The 18,668-nt window shown below is 39.8% G+C and overlaps 2 protein-coding genes across 6 annotated transcripts in view; one reads left to right on the top strand and one right to left on the bottom strand.

Annotated features, from left to right (window-relative positions):
• Positions 1-5: 5 nt before the first annotated feature.
• Positions 6-18,668, bottom strand: part of LOC116035702 (KATNB1-like protein 1) — a 37,212-nt gene continuing 18,549 nt past the window's right edge. Inside the window, exons 1-10 of one of the 2 annotated variants that reach the window (XM_031278977.2) lie at positions 2,982-3,584; positions 2,209-2,315; positions 2,060-2,097; positions 1,693-1,969; positions 1,463-1,578; positions 1,322-1,372; positions 1,154-1,243; positions 885-995; positions 553-646; positions 6-445 (exon numbers count right to left, since the gene is read on the bottom strand). In XM_031278977.2, the coding sequence (XP_031134837.1) occupies positions 413-445; positions 553-646; positions 885-995; positions 1,154-1,243; positions 1,322-1,372; positions 1,463-1,578; positions 1,693-1,969; positions 2,060-2,097; positions 2,209-2,310 (912 nt within the window). In that variant the 5' untranslated portion in view covers positions 2,311-2,315; positions 2,982-3,584 and the 3' untranslated portion in view covers positions 6-412. Of the gene's footprint in view, positions 446-552; positions 647-884; positions 996-1,153; positions 1,244-1,321; positions 1,373-1,462; positions 1,579-1,692; positions 1,970-2,059; positions 2,098-2,208; positions 2,316-2,981; positions 3,585-18,668 lie in introns of those variants that run through there. The other variant, XM_031278978.2, reaches the window with a different exon arrangement.
• acp7 (acid phosphatase 7, tartrate resistant (putative)) lies at positions 2,548-17,584 on the top strand. Of its 4 annotated transcripts, none has more exons than XM_031278972.2 (14): positions 2,548-2,640; positions 3,927-4,063; positions 5,680-5,880; positions 5,958-6,140; positions 7,366-7,391; positions 8,317-8,414; positions 12,582-12,644; positions 13,448-13,562; positions 14,122-14,235; positions 16,006-16,072; positions 16,489-16,556; positions 16,648-16,719; positions 17,074-17,211; positions 17,327-17,584. In XM_031278972.2, exons 2-14 carry the CDS (start codon positions 3,955-3,957, stop codon positions 17,390-17,392), a joined length of 1,320 nt encoding a protein of 439 aa, XP_031134832.1. In that variant the 5' UTR covers positions 2,548-2,640; positions 3,927-3,954; the 3' UTR covers positions 17,393-17,584. The 4 variants fall into 4 exon arrangements, with proteins under 4 accessions (XP_031134832.1, XP_031134834.1, XP_031134833.1 ...); XM_031278974.1 differs by having other exon boundaries at positions 2,582-2,640; positions 3,943-4,063; XM_031278973.2 differs by lacking the exon at positions 2,548-2,640 and adding an exon at positions 3,697-3,760.

Below are 18,668 nucleotides of genomic sequence, written 5' to 3'. Positions count from 1 at the left end.
CTTTAAAACCGAATATACTAACTTTATTCATCATCAGTGGTGCAATCAAAGAGAATAGGCATACACAACATATCAATGAAACAACATTCTTACATTCATTAAGGCCTCCACGTTTCTGTGACCTAACTGAAACTGCACAATGATAAAACTCCTTGTTGATGTTCCATGATTACAACATCCTACTTCTTCAATGAAAAAGACCATCAAGTCAAATTTGCCACATGATTACATTTATATTGCACATTCTCAGTATTTCAACTGTTCAACTTTATCTGCCAGCCAATAAATACATCAATATCCCCTAGGGACAGCTACACGCTAAAAGGCACTTCTCTGTGGAAACAACAGTCGCTCCAATCTAAGGAGTCGACTGCTATCAGAGAAAGATCTGTTATCTGTTTCTTTGATGCCGTCAGGTAAGTTGAGACAGGAAGGAGTCAATGACCTAGGGGAAAAAGATGATGATGTGAGACGATGACTTTTTTTGTATTATAAAATTCAAAGCCAATGATGACAGCGGTAATGATTTATTCATATATATGCAGCACTGACCTTAGCCATGTCTCCAGCAGTTCCCGAAACAGATTTCAGTGAAGGGTTCTGATACCATAACTCCAATAACTGCTGATTAAATGCCTGGAAATTTCTAGAATGACGATAAATGAATACTTTACCACAATGGCTGTGTATTCTGATAACACATTAGGCAAAATATTGAAAATAGTGGCAAAAATTCTGGCTAGTATTAAGTGACCTGTATGGATTTATATGTTATTTTGTTTACTTTGTCCCAATGTTTTTTTCAGTTTTGACAATACAACTTTGTTCGAATATATACAGTATTTCTTTCTGAAGTATCCTACAGCTCATAAAACAACACTTACCTATCCTTCGGAAGTTTACATGTAGTTGAGCCACTACAGCCACTTGTTCTTAGGTCCTCCCACCAGTTTTTCAAAACTGAACTTATCCACTTTAAACCAACTATAAGATACCTGTGAGAATAGAAGACAATCTCAATTTATTAGTATTTTTGTAATTGTCCTTCCACATACTGTCAGTTCCCCTATTAACATAAGCCTTTAATTCTGTAATAATTCAATTGCACTGCAAAACAAACAACAAAACACTTCATTGCAGCAGGAATACTCACTCTTCATATGGATTGGTGAGGACTTTCTTAACTAAAGGAAAGAGGTCAACACAACAGCCAATGGTGACCCTGTGGGGATCCTCCTCAATGCTGCAGAGACAATTAGGTTAAAGCAACATTTACTCCACTTGTAGGCAGTGTAGCTCAGACCAATTTCAAGTCACTCACCTTCTGCTTATCAGTGGGAGAAAATCAACAAACACACCAATATCTTGGATTCTGCACAAAGACAATAAAATTAAAATATTTGTGAAATTCTAGCGAACACTCTGTGCGTTACATTTTTTAAACCAACTACACACTACGTACCTCAGAAAGTACGTCAACAGCTCTCCAACATTTCTCTGCCACAATGTTAAAGATACTTTCAGTCTCAGATGTCTTCCAAAGAGCACATCAGTCATTGTGCTATGATCCCTTGTGAGCTGAAAAACATTGTTAGGTTGTTTTATCTGCATATTAGTAACACAGTAATCCATAACAAAAATCATAAAAACCACAAGAAAACAATATATCTGAGCTGTGATAGTATTTCTGACCTCAGTGAGCGTACAGTAGTCGGCTTGTTCAGAACCAGTATTACCAGTCTTGTGGTTATTAGTGACATTTAGTGGGAACTCCCAAGGGTCCATGTCAAATATCTCCTGTTGCATATCCTGCATGCAGTTCATCTCATTCTCCTTGTTTGCAGCATCATAAGTCTTCCCAGTCCCGAGCTGCTTCCTCCGAGTCACTGTCAGATGATGGGTCTTCCTCTTACATGAGACTACCCGCTTCACTCTGCCCAGGTTTTTGCCAGAGCGACTCACTGGATACCTGTGCAGTGTAAAATGTTCAAACATTCTGTTGTAAACCAAATCCCATTGTGCACTTCCTGTAATGTAACCAAAATATGCAATGACCTACCTCATTCTGTTGAACTCCTCATTTTTATTATAATCCACCTGCATGTAACAACACATTTTGCATGGTGATAAATAACACAATTATAAGAAGCAAAAGAGGTCCAGTACACAGAGATACATTTGTGTATTATAATGTGTCACCCAGCTCACCTCTTTTGTGTTTCTCCTATAGGTCACTCTGTACTGGGCTGCATCTTGTTGTAAGGCATATTCATGATTTTGGTACTCTCCGTCTTCACTGTTGGAGTCCATTAGACCTAGAGAAAGAAAAGCCCCTTTTAATCTAAATTGTTAGACATAGTTTAATACATACAAGCGCACACAGCCAGATATTGTGGTCAGGTCAACACAATAAGATAATCACAAATATGGGTTATGTCTCTAAATCTATTATTCACAGCATTCATATTGCATTTTGTTATGTCTTTTATTTGTTTAAAAAAGGAATAAAGTTTTCATCTTCAAGTCTTACAGGCTCTAAAGGCAAAACACAATTTCCCACAATCCATGCGGGCATTTTTTGATCTTCTGCGCAATGACGTGGCCAGGAACCGATCCCTGGCTAAACAGCTAAGTTGTGTTGTGAGTGTTTTCAGTTACTAATTTAACGTGTATTCGGGTCAGGTTGAGCTTTTGGAGAGCCTTATTCAGTATCTTTAAACTGTTGCCTACGTGTTGTTAGTAGACAACATAAAAAAGGCTTTGTATTGTGTGTAACGTTAAACGTAACCTAACGCTACCGTAACGCTACAATTAATAACAGTAAGAATTCGCCAGCTAACAGCAAACGCTAGCTAAATAGGCAAATAGACAAAAAAAAAAGCACGGTTTAACGTTACAACCAGTGGTCCACAAATAGTCTATAACTTTCACAGTATATCATTTCGTTACAACACAATAGTATCCTAAATGGTGTAACTCACCTTGTTTTCCATTCCTAAGCAGGAATAATAAAATCAATCTTTCCCTTTGATTCTGTTAGGCGACTGCCAACCAGCTAACACATCCGATATCAACTGCTAATACCGCCCAGTATCAGAGAATAAAGCATCCTATTCATAATTCAGTCTGTGCAGTGTGCACCCTCTAGCGACTATTGAGATATCAATGGTGCACATTTCAAAAACCAAACATTTCATTAAAGCTGTGGTCTAGATTTGTGGTCTTAAGTCATCCCAGTCAGCTGATCTCACTGAAAGACACATTCAACTGGAGAGGCAGTTACCATAACTAATAAATGACATCAGCATGTTTAGTGTTTTGGCTCAAATGCATCTTGCTTTTGTCTTCATGAGCCATGACCATGACAGTGCCTTTACTCCAATCAGTGAGGCACATCAGCTGTTTGCCTTAGCATTTTATTGATCCGAGGCAAGCCTTGGCTTGTGGCTAATCTCTGCTGTACTTGAGCTCACTTTGATTTCCCTGATTGCACAATGAAAAACAACATCAGCTGTTTTTATTGACACATCATCTCTTTCCGTGCTGTTCTTGCTGACTCTGCTGTTTTGGTTCTGCATTTTCATCATTTGGGTTGACTGATGCAGACAGAGGTCCTCATCAGATACCCCAAACACGGTGTCTGTACGTGTGTGTGTGTGTGTGTGTGTGTGTGTGTGTGTGTGTGTGTGTGTGTGTGTGTGTGTGTGTGTGTGAGTGTGTCACTGCCACTGAGTGCTGTGTAAACTAGCACTGAGGTCAGGTAGGATATATTGAGGCTGTATCATTTCAAAACAGACCCATTGGTTCACTTGGTTTTATATCAATAGGCTCAGTCATGTGATGTTTGTCATGAAAGCTTTTAACATCATGTGATTACAGTGACAAGATTGTTTTATTTGCTGGGCGTGTGTTGCTACTTTAATCAGGTTGTTGTCCCTGCAGCCCAGTGTTAAAATGGTGCCTGTCCATGCTGCCTGTGCCTTGTTAAGCCTCGCACCCCTGTTGGTGCTTGGTGTTCCTCCCATTTGGACCCAGCCAGAGCAAGTGCACCTTTCTTATCCAGGTAAGCATTTGAACTGTTTCCATCTGCCTCATGTGTTTTCATTTAGGGATACAATTTTCCGCTTAGTAATACAAACCAGTATCCAGGTCATATGGATTGCAGATTTACAGATGTTTTGTACAAATCACTCAATAATAAAATGACTGAAAGCACTGGTACATCTGGGCCGCTGAACGTTTTGTTACTGTTCTGCAGCTCTGCAACAAGTTCACTGAAGTTCAGATTCACTTTCAGTTAGAGACGGTCCGATACCATTTTTTGCTTCCCGATACCAATTCTGATACCTGAACTTGCGTATCAGCCGATACCGAGTACTGATCCGATACCAGTATGTCATATATTTTATTATGTTTTAACAACTGTATACTACTATCCCTGTATGGATGTGATATTATTTCTATCTTTGTTCTCGGTCTGGCTCAGGTTAAATTCTTTGTGAAACATGAACAAACACAAACAATGAATGCCACAGAACTTTCTTTTATTATCCAGTTTGACAGTCAGTTATAACGGAAAAAGAACAAATAAACTACTTTAACGTAGATTTTCTTTAGGGCTGTTTACGTGGTATCGGATCGGTGCATTAACTCCAGTACTCTACTTTCAGTGATCTTGATATTTAAAAAAAAAAAAAAAAAACAGTTTCATGTAATGCAACTAATTTAAAGGTACTATATTATACTCATTTTCAGATTCACACTTGTATTTTGGGTTTCTACTAAAATACGTTTACGTGCTTTAATGCTCAAAAACATATTTTTGTCATACTCTGTCTGCCTGAATACGCCTGCATTCACCCTCTGTCTAAAACCCTCTATTTCAAGTGCCTGTCTCTTTAAAGCCCTCCCCCGAAAAAGCAAAGTCTGCTCCGATTGGTCAGCGTTTTCGGCTCTTCCGCATATGCGCTCTCTGAGTCTCTACACTGTCATTGCAGCCGGGGAATGACTGTAGATGCACTTTCTATCTATATATAGATGTGACATCACAACTGTACGGAAGTCCTAATGGCTTGTTTAAAGGCACAGTTCCTGAATATGGGCTGTTTTCATTTCTCTATAGATTTGAGCATTTTGAAGCTTTCACAGTATTTATATAGCACCTTGACCTGCTTTATAATAAAATAAAAACATGGAAATTTCACTTTTTACAATATAGGAACATTAATGACTGAAGGCCTTGACGAAACCTTATTTAATGCAACAGCAATATGTCTGAAGTGCCCCGTTGCTCGGAAAAAAACTACCTGTTGTTGTAAGTCATTTAGGTCAAAGGCACCAGTAATTCCCTTAACTGCCATACATATACAGTAACTGATGTAACCCTTGCTTCACACAGTCTGTGCAGCATAAATGTTCTTTCGTTCATTCCTGATGAAGGTAAAACGTGGTAGTCATTAAATGCAGTTGATGTTGGTGTCTTTATGAAATGAGTACCTGGCCAGTGGTCAGCTTATCTCAGCTTTCTGATGGTTATATTTCGCCAGTGGCAAGATCAAAAGCACCACTCTTGTGCTAAGTCAGCCTTTTTATAAGCATCTCTTGGCTTTAATAAATGCACCAGTTGTTCTGTCATATCAATCTACATCACGATTCCAATAATTGGGCTTTTCTTCACAGGAGTGCCAGGTTCTATGGTGGTGACCTGGACCACCTTCAATAAGACAGAGAGCAAGGTGGAGTACGGCCTTCTGGGGGGTCGGCTCTTTGACATGAGCGCCAAAGGTGACGCTGCTCTGTTTGTGGACTCAGGAGAGGAGATGAGGAAGATGTACATCCACAGAGTCACTCTTACAGACCTCAAACCTACTGCAACTTACGGTGGGTGGAGCTTTAATATTACTGACTTTCACTCATAACTCATGTTAAAGAGTTTTTCTTCTCCTGTGTAATTTCAGTCTACCACTGTGGGAGTGAAGAGGGCTGGAGCGACATGTTCTCCTTCACTGCTCTGAATGACAGCACTAGCTTCAGTCCCAGGTTTGCAGTGTATGGTGACATGGGCAATGAGAACCCTCAGTCTCTGGCTCGACTGCAAAAGGAGACACAGCTTGGCATGTATGATGTCATCCTGCACGTAGGTAAGCTCCACACTGATTAAAATATTACAATTTGCACTGTGAAAGCCATGAAGAGGCAGTATGTTTTATCAGCTGTTGACTCAGGCATTAGTTATCCACAGATACCTGGCACAGCTTGCAACAGATTATATTAACATAAATCATATCCAGTAAGCTAGCAGACCCATTCCAAAAGAAATAATCCTGTAATATAGTGGTAATTATTGACATCAGCATAATAATGCCTATTTGTCATTTGTATGCTTTGCTTTTAAACATAAGGGTTGGATTCCGGGCATTTGCTTGCTCCATCACTTGTGGGGAGTAGAGTCTAAACAGATAATGGTCTGTGTTGTGCCAAAATGTGTTTGTCCAACAATCCGACTGAATCTCTGGCTCACTAGCTTTTGTCCCTTGTCTCGATTTCCCACCAGGATAATAAAAGATAATAAAAGAACAGTATCATTTTTCTTTGTCTTTTGTTGGCTTTTCACATGAAACAACAATTTAAACATTTGTTTAACAGCCACTTTACAAGTTTACAAAAAATATTATTCTTTGATTGATAAAACAAGATCAAATATTGTATAGTATAATAATAATAGTTTATTTATTGGAGGCTAACCGTGGTCCACTAGTCATTTATTAAAGGTATAGTTTGACATTTTGGGAAATGTTAGATCAGAATATTGATACCACGCTCAAGACTGTACGTTAAATATGAAGCTAGAGCTAACAGCCAATTGGCTTAATTTAGCATGAAGACAAAAAGCTGCCTACTCGCATCTCTAAAGCACACTAAATGATAAGTTCCAGCATGTAACTTTTTTAGTACAAGTTTTTGTACAGATTAAACAAACAAGATATAACATATTAATTTGTGAGCTTTAGCAGTGTTGGTAGGAAGATTAATTTACCTTCATACAGAGCCAAGCTAGCTGGGTCACCCTGTTTCCAGTCTTTATGCTAAGCTAATCAAACTGCCTGCTGTAGCATCATATTTAACATGCAGACATAAGAGTGGAATCAAACTTTCTGCAAGAAAGCAATTAAGTATATTCCTTTAAGTTGATTATCTCTATAATAAATAAGTAAACAAAACTTTTTTGGGGAGAAACTAATTTTGGCACAGTCCACTAAAGATATACATATATTGTATAATGGTGTTACCCTACACTGGGAGAGCGTAACATTCTTAAAAACACCTAAAGATTAATTCTAATCTGTAGATGTTTTTTTTTTACAGGGGACTTTGCCTACGATATGCATGAGGTATATTACTCTTCTGTCTTTTCAATATCATGAACTCTGATTACACTTGTGCCCAGTTAAGGACACTGACAGCTAATATCTTTCATCAGTAGCGTATATTCTTAAAGCCACTCTGATATTACACTTATTCCACAATGACAGATGAGATAAGCCACTTTACCTTTCTCCACTGCCCCTAGTCCCAAGACTCACCACTATGTATTATCAGTGCATATGAAGGCTCTCAGCTGTGGTTGAGACACACAGCTTATGATTAGCATCACTGTGAAATACTTTAAGTCTGCGGTGAAAGACGAGAGTCATGGTCATGTCGCCCAAGTATTTCTTGAATAAAATAAGCGCCATTCAAAACCTGAATCTGAAGTCTCAATAACATATTTGCTCATCTAAAAGCCTCCCAACTGTCATCTGTGATATTTAGCATAACCTTGTTTTGAAAGCTTATATCATTTTTCCTGAAATAAGTTCCTGTATTATTCATGCCTTTATTTTGAAATATGAAGAAATTCTAAATGCAATCAGCAGACTACTGCAAAAAAATGTATAACCATAATTCATCCAAGCTGTTTTCTTCAGCTGGAATGTGCACGTACATCCTGTGGCTTCACTGATATTATAAATAGAAAAGCAGAGAAAGGGAATTTTGTCTGAAAGGTCATTGATGTTTGTGGCAGGTAAAAGCCATCAGTACAGCCATGAACCGCAATGTGTTTTGAAAAGCTGCATTGCCAGTATGAGCATATCTAAAAAGAAAATGCCTCTGGTTTCAACGAGGTTTGTTTGGGTTCTGAAGCTGTCTGAAAAATGGACTTAGTTCTTAAAACTAATTTGGCTGAATATCAGTGAATGAAGAAAAATGAAACATTGTTGTCTGAAGGGGAAATCTTTGGCGTCATGTTTTAACGGCTGAATGTCACTGTTCCAGGACAATGCCAGGGTTGGAGATGAGTTCATGAGGCAGATCCAGTCCATAGCAGCCTACGTGCCCTACATGACCTGTCCAGGCAACCACGAATCTACATAGTAAGTGGAATTTATTTATTTTTCTTTTAGGACGTATTCATAAATTAACTTACATTTGGTGAAGCATTGTTTTTTGACAGTGACAGCGTCAAGAGAAATTCTTAGTCAGTGGCAGTCAACACGGAAGCTGCCTGACTGTCTCGTGTCTCTTCTGTTTTCAACCAGCTAATGTTTTCCTTTTTGTTTACATTTTATTCACATTCTGCTTCGGGTCAAAATTCTGATTAATGGGTTTTGGGCAAAAATAGCAGTACATCTATATTGGTCAGAGAGACTTGCCAGACACCTCATGACAAATTGCATTCAGACAAATTGCATTCAGAACTGGCTACTGTAAATGTTAAGTGTGTGTGTGTGTGTGTGTGTGTGTGTGTGTGTGTGTGTGTGCATTGGGGAGGGGAGGGGGGGGGGATTGTGAACCCCCTATAAACAACCTCGCTGGTGAGCTGCAGTTTTTCCACTATAAAGAACACACTTTGGTCTACTGAAAACTCTTCACTGTACCATTTGAACAGATGGGAACTATTTTGGTCTCTAAAGGCTGGAGCAGTGTCAGGAACCACCAACATCTAAACAAGGCGACGCTCTCCAAAACAAACATTTATGTGACTAGGAATCATCAGCTCACTATCTGTTTTTCAGTTCCCGGAGACGGCCCATGGTGGTGGGAACTCTGTCTGCATTTTTGACTTATCGTCGCGTTGTTCACATTTAATGTCTGGGAACGTTTCTGAGCTGAGAGACAGGACAGTGAGGCTAGAACCATGCAGCAACTTGTGTTCAAAGTGTTCGAAAACAAATTTAGAACTAAAACAATTTGTTATTGATTTGTAATAATTTATTGATCAGACAATTGTAAGAAAATAATATATATATATATATATATATACACAATTCTCAAATCTGAGTAAGTGATGCTTTTCTCTGTATTACATTATAGTAAATTGAATAGCTTTCAGTTTTGGACTGTTGGCCAGACAAAACACACGATTTGAGCTTGGAAACTGGTCAAATGTGATGGCCATTTTCACTATTTTATTACATTTTATAGATAGAGCTATAATTAAGAAAATGATTCACAAATTGGCAATGAAAATAATAATTTGTTGTAAACAAATTGTAGCAGCCTTGTTGTACATTGATATTCTGACATATTCGTATCGCGTCTGTCCCCTCAGCTTATTATCTCCCCACAATGCAAATAATCAATCAGGGTGCTTTGTATTAACAACCTAATACAGAACCAAATTGTACAACTGTCTTTGAATTGTAGCCTAAAATGTGTCCTGGGAGACATTTTTTAGTTCAGTTCCAAGTTGTTTTGTTGAAGACGATACAAGACTTGTAAAATGTATGAAGATAAAGACCTTCAGCAGCATAAAATGCCTTTCATCCTGAGGGAGAGCAGTTAATGTATCCCTAAATTCCAAGCACATCAGCTGGAGTCAGTTGTGTGTGTTTATGCATTTTGAAACATTTAGATCTTGCACCATAATATTTACTTGCCCCTGCTATACTAAGACAGTTTTCGCCTGGCCTTGCCATGTGTAATGCGACTACTGCCTGGTCTTCATTAAGGAGCTAGTAACAGTAGTCTCTTTTTTTTTTGGCACTGCATCCTGACTAAGAACCTGATATCAAGAAACAGTTCACTGCATTACATAACCATAAATCCAGCTTCTCTCTGTCCCTCTCCTATACCTAAATGTGTGTTTTGCTCTGCGGTGTTGTTAGGAATCCAAATATTCCCAGCAGCTGGCCCCTGCTTTTTCTTCCTCGCTGTCTGATGTGCTCTTGCTGTACTTCTCTGTTCATCTCTCTTTCCAACCTCAAAACCTAATGGGTAAAAGGCAATTGAAACATGGCTGACCACAAACGTTTTCAGTCAGCATTCCAGCAGGATGAGAACAGTGGATCCACAGAAGATGTTAAGGCCCCAATCAAGACTGCCTTTGTTCACCAAGCACAATATGGTTCATCAGGCCCTCGGTGGGACAGGCAAATGACCGTTGCTGTCATGTGATGAGAGTTTAGTGACATGCATCCTTTAGACTACAGCTTGTTCCTTTAGTTTCTCCAACGGCCTGGATTAAGCTCATCAGATGATGAAAGGGAAGATTTGATGAGGAGGGAACGTCTTGTTGGGTCAGTTTAAGAGTCAGGTTGTTCACATTGACTTTGACAGCCACCAGATTTTTATCTTGATCTTGTTTTAATGGAAAAGCAAACACACATGGAAACAAGCGTGCTTTTGGTTACAGAGGATGACTCACATGTTACGTTGGACTCCCATAGGGCAGATTAATGAAATAAATATAAATTTATTGTATTTGTATCAGATTTTCCACCGCTACAAAAACAAGAGACTTTAAAGCCTGCAGTTGACTACATTTCTACAGGCTAATCCTTTCCCTCAGGGTGTGCTTGGTTATATCACTCTGTTTGGATTTGTAGAGAGTATGTGCATTATTTTACTGAATAAAAAAATGGATGTTTATGTGTAACTGCCTTCCCATATCCCTCTACATAGTTGCGGGTACACTTCCTAGCCACAAGATGGGAGTATGAACCCATTTTATTACTGTTCCTGGTTCAATGCCATGACTGAGAGCTTCAGATCATAATTGATTTTCACAGCAACACATCTCACTCTTTAGCTCTATTTTAACTTAAATTACTTGTGTGGTTGGATTAGAATATACTGTAATTTGATGCATTGTTGTAAATGCTATGATGCTTGTTTTAAATCATTTCATAATAACTAAGACTTAAATGTGGAATTTGAATTTTTAAATACTTATTGGTAAGGATCATGTTGATATGTGGTAATAATAGTATGATAGACACCTAAACAAAGTTTTCAAGATGGACATAGAGAGATGCTGAGGCAAACGGTATTTTCCTTTGTGCTAAAATATCACAGATCACAAACTGGCCTCTACAGTATTATCACACTGGCCTTGGCCATTTAATTCTGACCTCTGTGTCTCATTATTTACTAGTTAAGTAGACTTATTCACATTAGTAAAGGTGTCTGTGATCCTCCTCTTGTGCCCCTGTTCCTAGCCTTTGACCCTGCTGGTCTCTAGTTACCCCCAACCCTACATTAACCCAGTCAGTGCAGGGATCTGAACTGTCCCACCCTGCTCAGGCTGCACTCCAGAATATGGCCTTTTTTTCCAACTCCCTTATGTAAGATAAGAAAACAATCATTCCCATCACCTCGCTTAGTTAATGGTCCGTTGAGGGGATTGGCTCCTGCTTTCAAGCTGAAATTAAAAACCGTGAAAAAAGTGACTGGTGGGCTGGCGTCAGGGAGAGCTTTCCATGAAAGAGTTTTTCCCTTTTGCATGTTGCACCCATTGTAATATTTACTAGTACTGGTTTAATGTGCTTGATGGTGCACTCTTGGATGCTGTTTTTTAATTATTTCTTGTCCTAAAGGTCTGACTTTGTCATCTGGTGCAGTGCAAACAGTCTAGAAATTAGTGGTGGTGATTGTGGCAGCGGTGATAGATAACTGCAAGCATCCCTATATATATGGATCAAGTGGGAACCACCACATCTCAGTGCTAAACCACTGTGGAAGTGCCTTAAGATCTGATTTCTCAAATGGCTGCTGGATCTAAAATTACACTGTTCTTTAAAGAAGATGTCATGGTTTTAGAAGGGGTATATTTAGAGGCCTGTTTTGTTGATTGACAGGTGTAGTGCGCTCAGCCATAGTGGCTCCTACTTGCTCGTCCCATCTCGGCTCCACCCAGGCTCCCCCACGTTGCCCAAATTTTGATTATCTGACCATGATCCTAAGCTTCAAAACCTCCCATCGGAAACCTATAGAGTGAGGTCACAGAAGCCATGTCCATGTTTTTCTACAGCCTTTAATTTGGAGAGGCAGCCACTGATATCCTGGCAACAGCAAAGTGTACGGTTTCTTAGAATATCTAAAACTAGCTACAATATATATATATATATATATATATATATATATATATATATATATATATATATATATATATATCTTTTTTTTAAGTTTGACGCAGATGTCCCCACCACAGTTTGATGGTCATCTTTAACCGATTATATACCACATATATCCAAAGAACGTAAATTGTATGATCAGTCCGTCTAACTAACTTTGTTTTTTACTTTCTTGTTTGTTCACAGTAACTTCTCCAACTACAGGAACCGCTTCAGCATGCCAGGCCAGACTGAGAGCCTGTGGTACAGGTAAGGGAGACGAAAATATGTCAGCCTTATGGAATAACACAATATCTGACTTAGCCAAATATTGCTTTAGTTAAGGTGGACTTTGACGTACTTAACCACAAGCGGTTTTGGTCAGTAGTAAAAAGTGGAGGCTAGCTGCACAGACAGAGCTCGGAGAGAGAAGTCTTTTATTTTCCAACAAGGGCCTTGTGAAGTATCATGTTAAGATTTACCAAACCTCCTACTGTATTTCAGTAAGCATTAATGAGCTGTAAGAGGCAGCCCAGAGGAATTGGCAGCAGAGGAGCGCTCTCCTATCTCAGGGACATGAGGACTAAACAAAGGAGCTATACATCTAACTAAGTGACTCATAGCCCATGACAGACCTCCTTCTCTCAAACAGTAAGATAATACGTTGCTAGACCACAGGCCACCTGCCCACTGATCAATCCCTTGGTCTAGACGCAAACAGGCCTGCTGGCTGAGAGCCGATTAGGAACAAGGGGAGGCAGGCATCTGAAATCCCAAGACTGCTTCTGGAAACTGTTCAGTTCATAACATACAGCACACATGCTTTTCCATTAACCCTGTAGGATGAACACGTAAGCACTCATATTACAGCAAGGAGTTTTATTCACTAAAGTGGATCTGGCACTGCATTCTGCAGCAAAATGTCAGAGACTAAACGTTGCCTGGATTTTGGAGTACTTTTCACACTTATCTGGCATTTAAAGTCAGGCCTGTTCTTACTTACCCGCTGACTTTTACCATGCTTCCTCTACTGGGTCAAGGCTGTGTATCATTTTAATGGTGTGTGTCCGCAGCTGGAACCTGGGGTCCGCGCACATCATCTCACTCTCCACTGAGGTTTATTTCTATCTCGAATTCGGCCAGGAGCTCCTCTTCAAGCAGTATGAGTGGCTGAAGAAAGACCTGGAGGTTAATAACCGCACCAGGCAGTTACATGTGTTGATGATGGCTAAGTGCTCTGCTTTGTTCCCACACTTGATCTCTAACTCTCTCTTTTTTCCATTATGTTGTAGTAATAGTTCCATTCTTTCTTTCTCCATTATACATCTACTGATTCCTCATTCTGTTCCAAAATAAAATTGTCTTCCTATCTCAATCTGAAACACATTTGCAGGTAACACTTTACAATAAGGTACACAAAAAAGTAGGTAGTTAATGATTAACGAATGAGGAATGAATGGTTAGTTAATGAGTAGTTACTGATTGAATCAGTCAATCCATAACTACTCATTAACTAACTTCGTTCCTCATTCATTTAACAGTAACTACCAGTATGTTTAACAGTAACTAATCATTAGTGCTTGAATCACAGTCAATCAGTAACTACTCATTAACTAACCATTCCTCATTCAGTTCTCATTCGTTCCTCATTCGTTAATCATTAACTACCTACTTTTTTGTGTACCTTATTGTAAAGTGTTACCCATTTACATATGTGTGTCTTCACCACTTCCTTCTCCCAACCTAGGAGGCCAACAAGCCAGAGAACCGAGCAGTGCGTCCATGGATCATCACCATGGGACACAGGCCAATGTACTGCTCTGATGACGACCAGGATGACTGTACCAAGTTCGACTCCTATGTGTGTAAACCACAGAATCCTATCCATTAATTCATAAACTTTTTCTAATGTATGGTGTATCCTAAACTACTAATTTCTTCACACTGCCTTATAAAGATGAACAAGACTCAAACTCTTACTGACAGGTAGTTTTATAAGAAACTCTTCATAGAGTGGGGAGTTAAGAGAAGCTGTGTCAAGCTGGTCACCCCTGCTTGGTCTCAACTGTGAAAATTCCTGTTGTAATGATTTAGGCAGGCATTTTACCAGCAAAGCATAATTACAAATGTTTGGTAATACGACTATGTACCTAACATCATTTTTATTTGATTTTGCCAAGCAAAAGAAATTATATTATTACTTTAAAACATTTTGTTAATTGCCTACCAAGTACTCATAGTTTTTTAGGTTATTTGTTTTAAAGTACTCATTTTTTTAGGTTATTTATTTTAAGGTTTTATTTTATTATTATAGAGGTATTTGTAGTATTTGTTTTCTGCTGTATTGCCCCGGCCCTTTAATTACCCCTGGTAGCAGATGTGTCACAGGTGTTGCAGGCTGGCCAGTCCACATCGTATTTTAACGATCTGAAACGCAAGTATCAAACGCCAAACGCAAGTAGCTTTGTGGGCGGATCTTGGGTGCTGTTGCTATTATACCGGCGGGATAAATGACTCTTGCGCCCGACACAAATCTAAAATGGGTTGGTCTGAAGTAGCTACATTACTCATAGGTGTGGTTTGGGCGTAACGTGCAAGAAACCAATCAGAGCGTTATCTCACATTCCCTTTAAAAGCAGGCGCACTTGTTCCATGGCGGATTGCTATTATAATGGCGGATTTGCTAGGCACACACTCTTAATACATCCATGGGCACACGCCAGGAGCGGTAAACAGCCAGGAGACTGACGTTTGCTATTGATTTTTCTTTTTGTCAAAATGTAAATAAAGAAATGTCACAAAAACATACTTTCCAATGTTTTGGGCTCACTCTCACTGAATCACGAGGTTATGAATGCATGGTGATATTTTTGCAATGTAGTCTAACATTAGACCGAGATTACCTCACTAGACGATGCAGCTCTTCTGTCTCTCCTCTCCCGTGCTGCTGCTGGGGCATTTGGGTTAAGTGGCATCGGCACATGCAGTTCAACATCAACATCAAGTCCTCTAATATTTCCTCATTCATGTCAACACAACTTGTGTAAAACAAGGTCATATTTTTCCTTGTATTTATGTATGGTTTGCAAAAATGGGAACTGCTGGATCCGTGAGATGAGAGAAGCAATGTGTATGCACGGTGTGCACACACTACATTACGGCCAAGCATGCGCCCTTAAAATAGCATCTGAATAACGCGCCACTGACTTTAGACTAGATTTTTTCTGGTCTGTGGTGGAATTGTTTTCTGAAACTGCAAAATAGCACTAGGGAACGTTTGCACCAGAACACGCTTCCTCTTTTTGCTAACAGCCCCCGGGAGCGCAAGTTCATTCCCTAATTTACCGATGTGAGTCTGTGGAGGGAAAAGTCCGCTGTGCGTCGGGTGCAAAATAGGAATGATACATGCGTTGGTGTACAAAGTCAATTGCGCTGGGTGCAAGATAGAATAACTGTTATTTTTACCAAATAGTTTCCACTTAGACTTACTTCCCTCAGCACTTGGCACTGTTTGGAGTGAGGCTGGCACGTGCATGATAGGGCTCTACCAGGTAGTGTTTCAGGTAGCAGGTAGTGTTTCGGACACTAATGCCAATTTATTCTGACATTATTCCTCTCTGTTATATCTCAGGTCCGACTGGGATTGAATGACACCAAACCGCCAGCTCCTGGTCTCGAGGATCTATTTTACCACTATGGTATGGTCTCTATTTGACAACCAGCTGTGTGCTGCTAATGGGTGTTTAAGATCACAAATTTGCACTCTCAGACAGACTAATGTTCCAACAGTTCAGCAGAGCAATCTAAACATCCTTTATTAAAAAAGCAGGCCTTTGGTCTGGCTAACATCCCAACAACACATTTGCAAATGTTTTTCCTGTATTACATTTCTCAGACTTTTGTTTGTTGCATTTAATTATTAAACTTGTGGTGGAACGTTGAACATTTTGGTTGCTCTGATTTTAAGCTTTTGTTGATTGCTGAGAAATCTCAAAATGAAATGGGGGGAAAGGGGATCTGAGAAACATTAGAATATGCAGCAGAATGTGTTTAAATGAGCTGTTGGGCAGTCTTTTTTTCTTTCTTTTGCTGACTATCATTAAATATCTTTTAGGAGTGGATGTGGAGTTGTGGGCACATGAGCACACATATGAGAGGCTTTGGCCTGTCTACGGTGACAAGGTCAGCCCCTGTGTTCTTAATTCACCACATATTTACATCTATCGTCTTCATTTGGATAAGTGAAAGAGACTTGTTATGCTTTTCTCTTTAGGTGTACAATGGGAGCAAAGAGCAGCCTTATGTGAACCCAAAAGCTCCAGTACACATCATCACAGGCTCTGCTGTAAGTACTTTCATGCCACTGCATCACTGGTAATGTTTGCCCGCACTGATCAATGCATACATTGACAGCAGTATCAACAAAAACAACGTGATGTATTAGTCACAGTTCTGTCTGTGTAGCAGTTGTTCTGCCACATGAGTTTAGTACCAGCTGTTCCTTTGGTTATGTGGTGGTGGGCGGTGCAAGGCATGCTTCGTTCCAACCATAGAGGGATTAGTCATCGGCATATCGAAATGCAGCCAGATTCGCACCAAGGCTCAGCCACAGTTGTAAATGTCACACAGGGCTTTGTGGAGAAAGGCATACATCTCATCACTAACAGATTCAGTTTAACCACTGTTGATTCCTCTGCAGGGCTGCAGAGAGAAGACAGACCGGTTCAATCCAAACCCCAAAGAGTGGAGCGCTTTCCGCAGCACAGACTACGGCTACACCCGCATGCAAGTGGTCAACGCCACCCACCTTTACTTGGAGCAGGTCTCTGATGACCAGGTGAGCACACATGGAGGAACAACATGCACACAAGCACAGCAAAGGTGAAAGGATATATTTAAAGGTCAAAGAGTATTGCCTCCAGTGTTAACAAAGACTTTCCTGTGTGTTCCAGTATGGGAAGGTGATTGACAGCATATGGGTGGTGAAGGAAAAGCATGGCTTCTCTGCCTGGTTCTGAAGACTGCCAAGCTTACTACTATACCATCTGCTCAGGAAATGCACTTTGAACATAAAACAAGCACATTTCTAGTCGCGTCACACAAATCATGCACTGATGATGAACGATTTCATACCACTTTATGATTATCATCTACCCTAAATGTATATAATGTAACATACATTTGAATAAATTTTGCTTTTTTTAAATGGATCTTTCAATTGGTCTGTCCTCTAAATCCATCACTGTAGTCTAACTTTATTTTGTTTTAGTTTAACTTGTCAGTGGCAGGTCGATGTAGGTCCCTTCCTCGCTGCATGAATAATCTAGACAGCATGAGTCTGGCAGACACCGGGCCTCATTCTCTTCAGAGCATATCTTTCATTTTAAAAACCTGGAAATGCACTTACACAGATCAAGTCTCCCCTCTATCAGTCTATGAAGATGACAGATTCTCCCTTGGCTAATGCTATCAGAATATTGGAACCTCATTTCATTGTCCATCTGTGTGGCCGTCAGGACCTGAGGAAAAAAGACACATGGAAGTCTACGCCTACACAAATGGACGGTTATGTAACTCAGGGATGCTTGTGGCTTGGGCACATACAGAGTGAGAGAGGGCCCTTTTCCCCCAAAGGACTGTTGCTTATGCCGTGACTCTCACCACTATGTTGGTATTAATTCGTTATAACAGCTTGCTGCCTCTGATGAGTCAGCACAGATCTGCATGCGTGTGTGTTTTGAGTTGTCAAGCTGTCTGTTAGCGCCAGAGTTTAATCATGTCTCTGCATAATTCTGTTGACACAACATAGCTTACATATACAAAGTCAATGATTCGTCTACACTACACACGATTTAACATACAGCACGTTATTTGGCAGACATTTTTTTACCAAAGCACATTCAACATTAAAAGAGGATATATGCTAATCACTCATGGAAACACTGCAGGGAAAATGCTATTTTTTTACCCCAATAAAGGACCGAAAACCAGCTTACACTTGGTCAACATGTATCACAACAAGTTAGCCACAAGAAGCCAAGAGTTCTTAGAAAGTACAAAAGTAGTTGGGCGTCAGTAGCATGTCTGTGAATCCAACCAAGGATTTGTTGAACGTCTCTTTGATGTCGATACCCCGCCGCACAGTGGTGTCTGGCAGATGAAGTATCTTTATAGAGAAGGCCCCGCACCACTGAGTTCCTAACATTTAACTTGCTCATGCTATAGTACTCTACAGTCCCTTTCCGACCGGAGGGATTTTTGCAGTTCCTAGAACATAATGTTCCTAGAACCCTA

This window comes from Sander lucioperca, chromosome 18 (genome assembly GCF_008315115.2).
Source record: "Sander lucioperca isolate FBNREF2018 chromosome 18, SLUC_FBN_1.2, whole genome shotgun sequence".
Lineage (NCBI taxonomy): Eukaryota > Metazoa > Chordata > Actinopteri > Perciformes > Percidae > Sander > Sander lucioperca.
The sequence above is the reverse complement of the archived record's forward strand: the minus strand, read 5'-3'. Positions and strand labels throughout refer to the sequence as shown.

What these genes read in the sequence shown, in the direction of transcription:
- acp7 (XM_031278972.2), top strand. Translation starts at nt 3,955, where the DNA reads ATGGTGCCTGTCCATGCTGCCTGTGCCTTGTTAAGCCTCGCACCCCTG. An exon ending in GGCAACCACGAATCTACATA is followed by an intron (nt 8,415 to 12,581) that starts GTAAGTGGAATT and finishes GTTTGTTCACAG; the next exon opens with TAACTTCTCCAACTACAGGA. An exon ending in GTACCAAGTTCGACTCCTAT is followed by an intron (nt 14,236 to 16,005) that starts GTGTGTAAACCA and finishes GTTATATCTCAG; the next exon opens with GTCCGACTGGGATTGAATGA.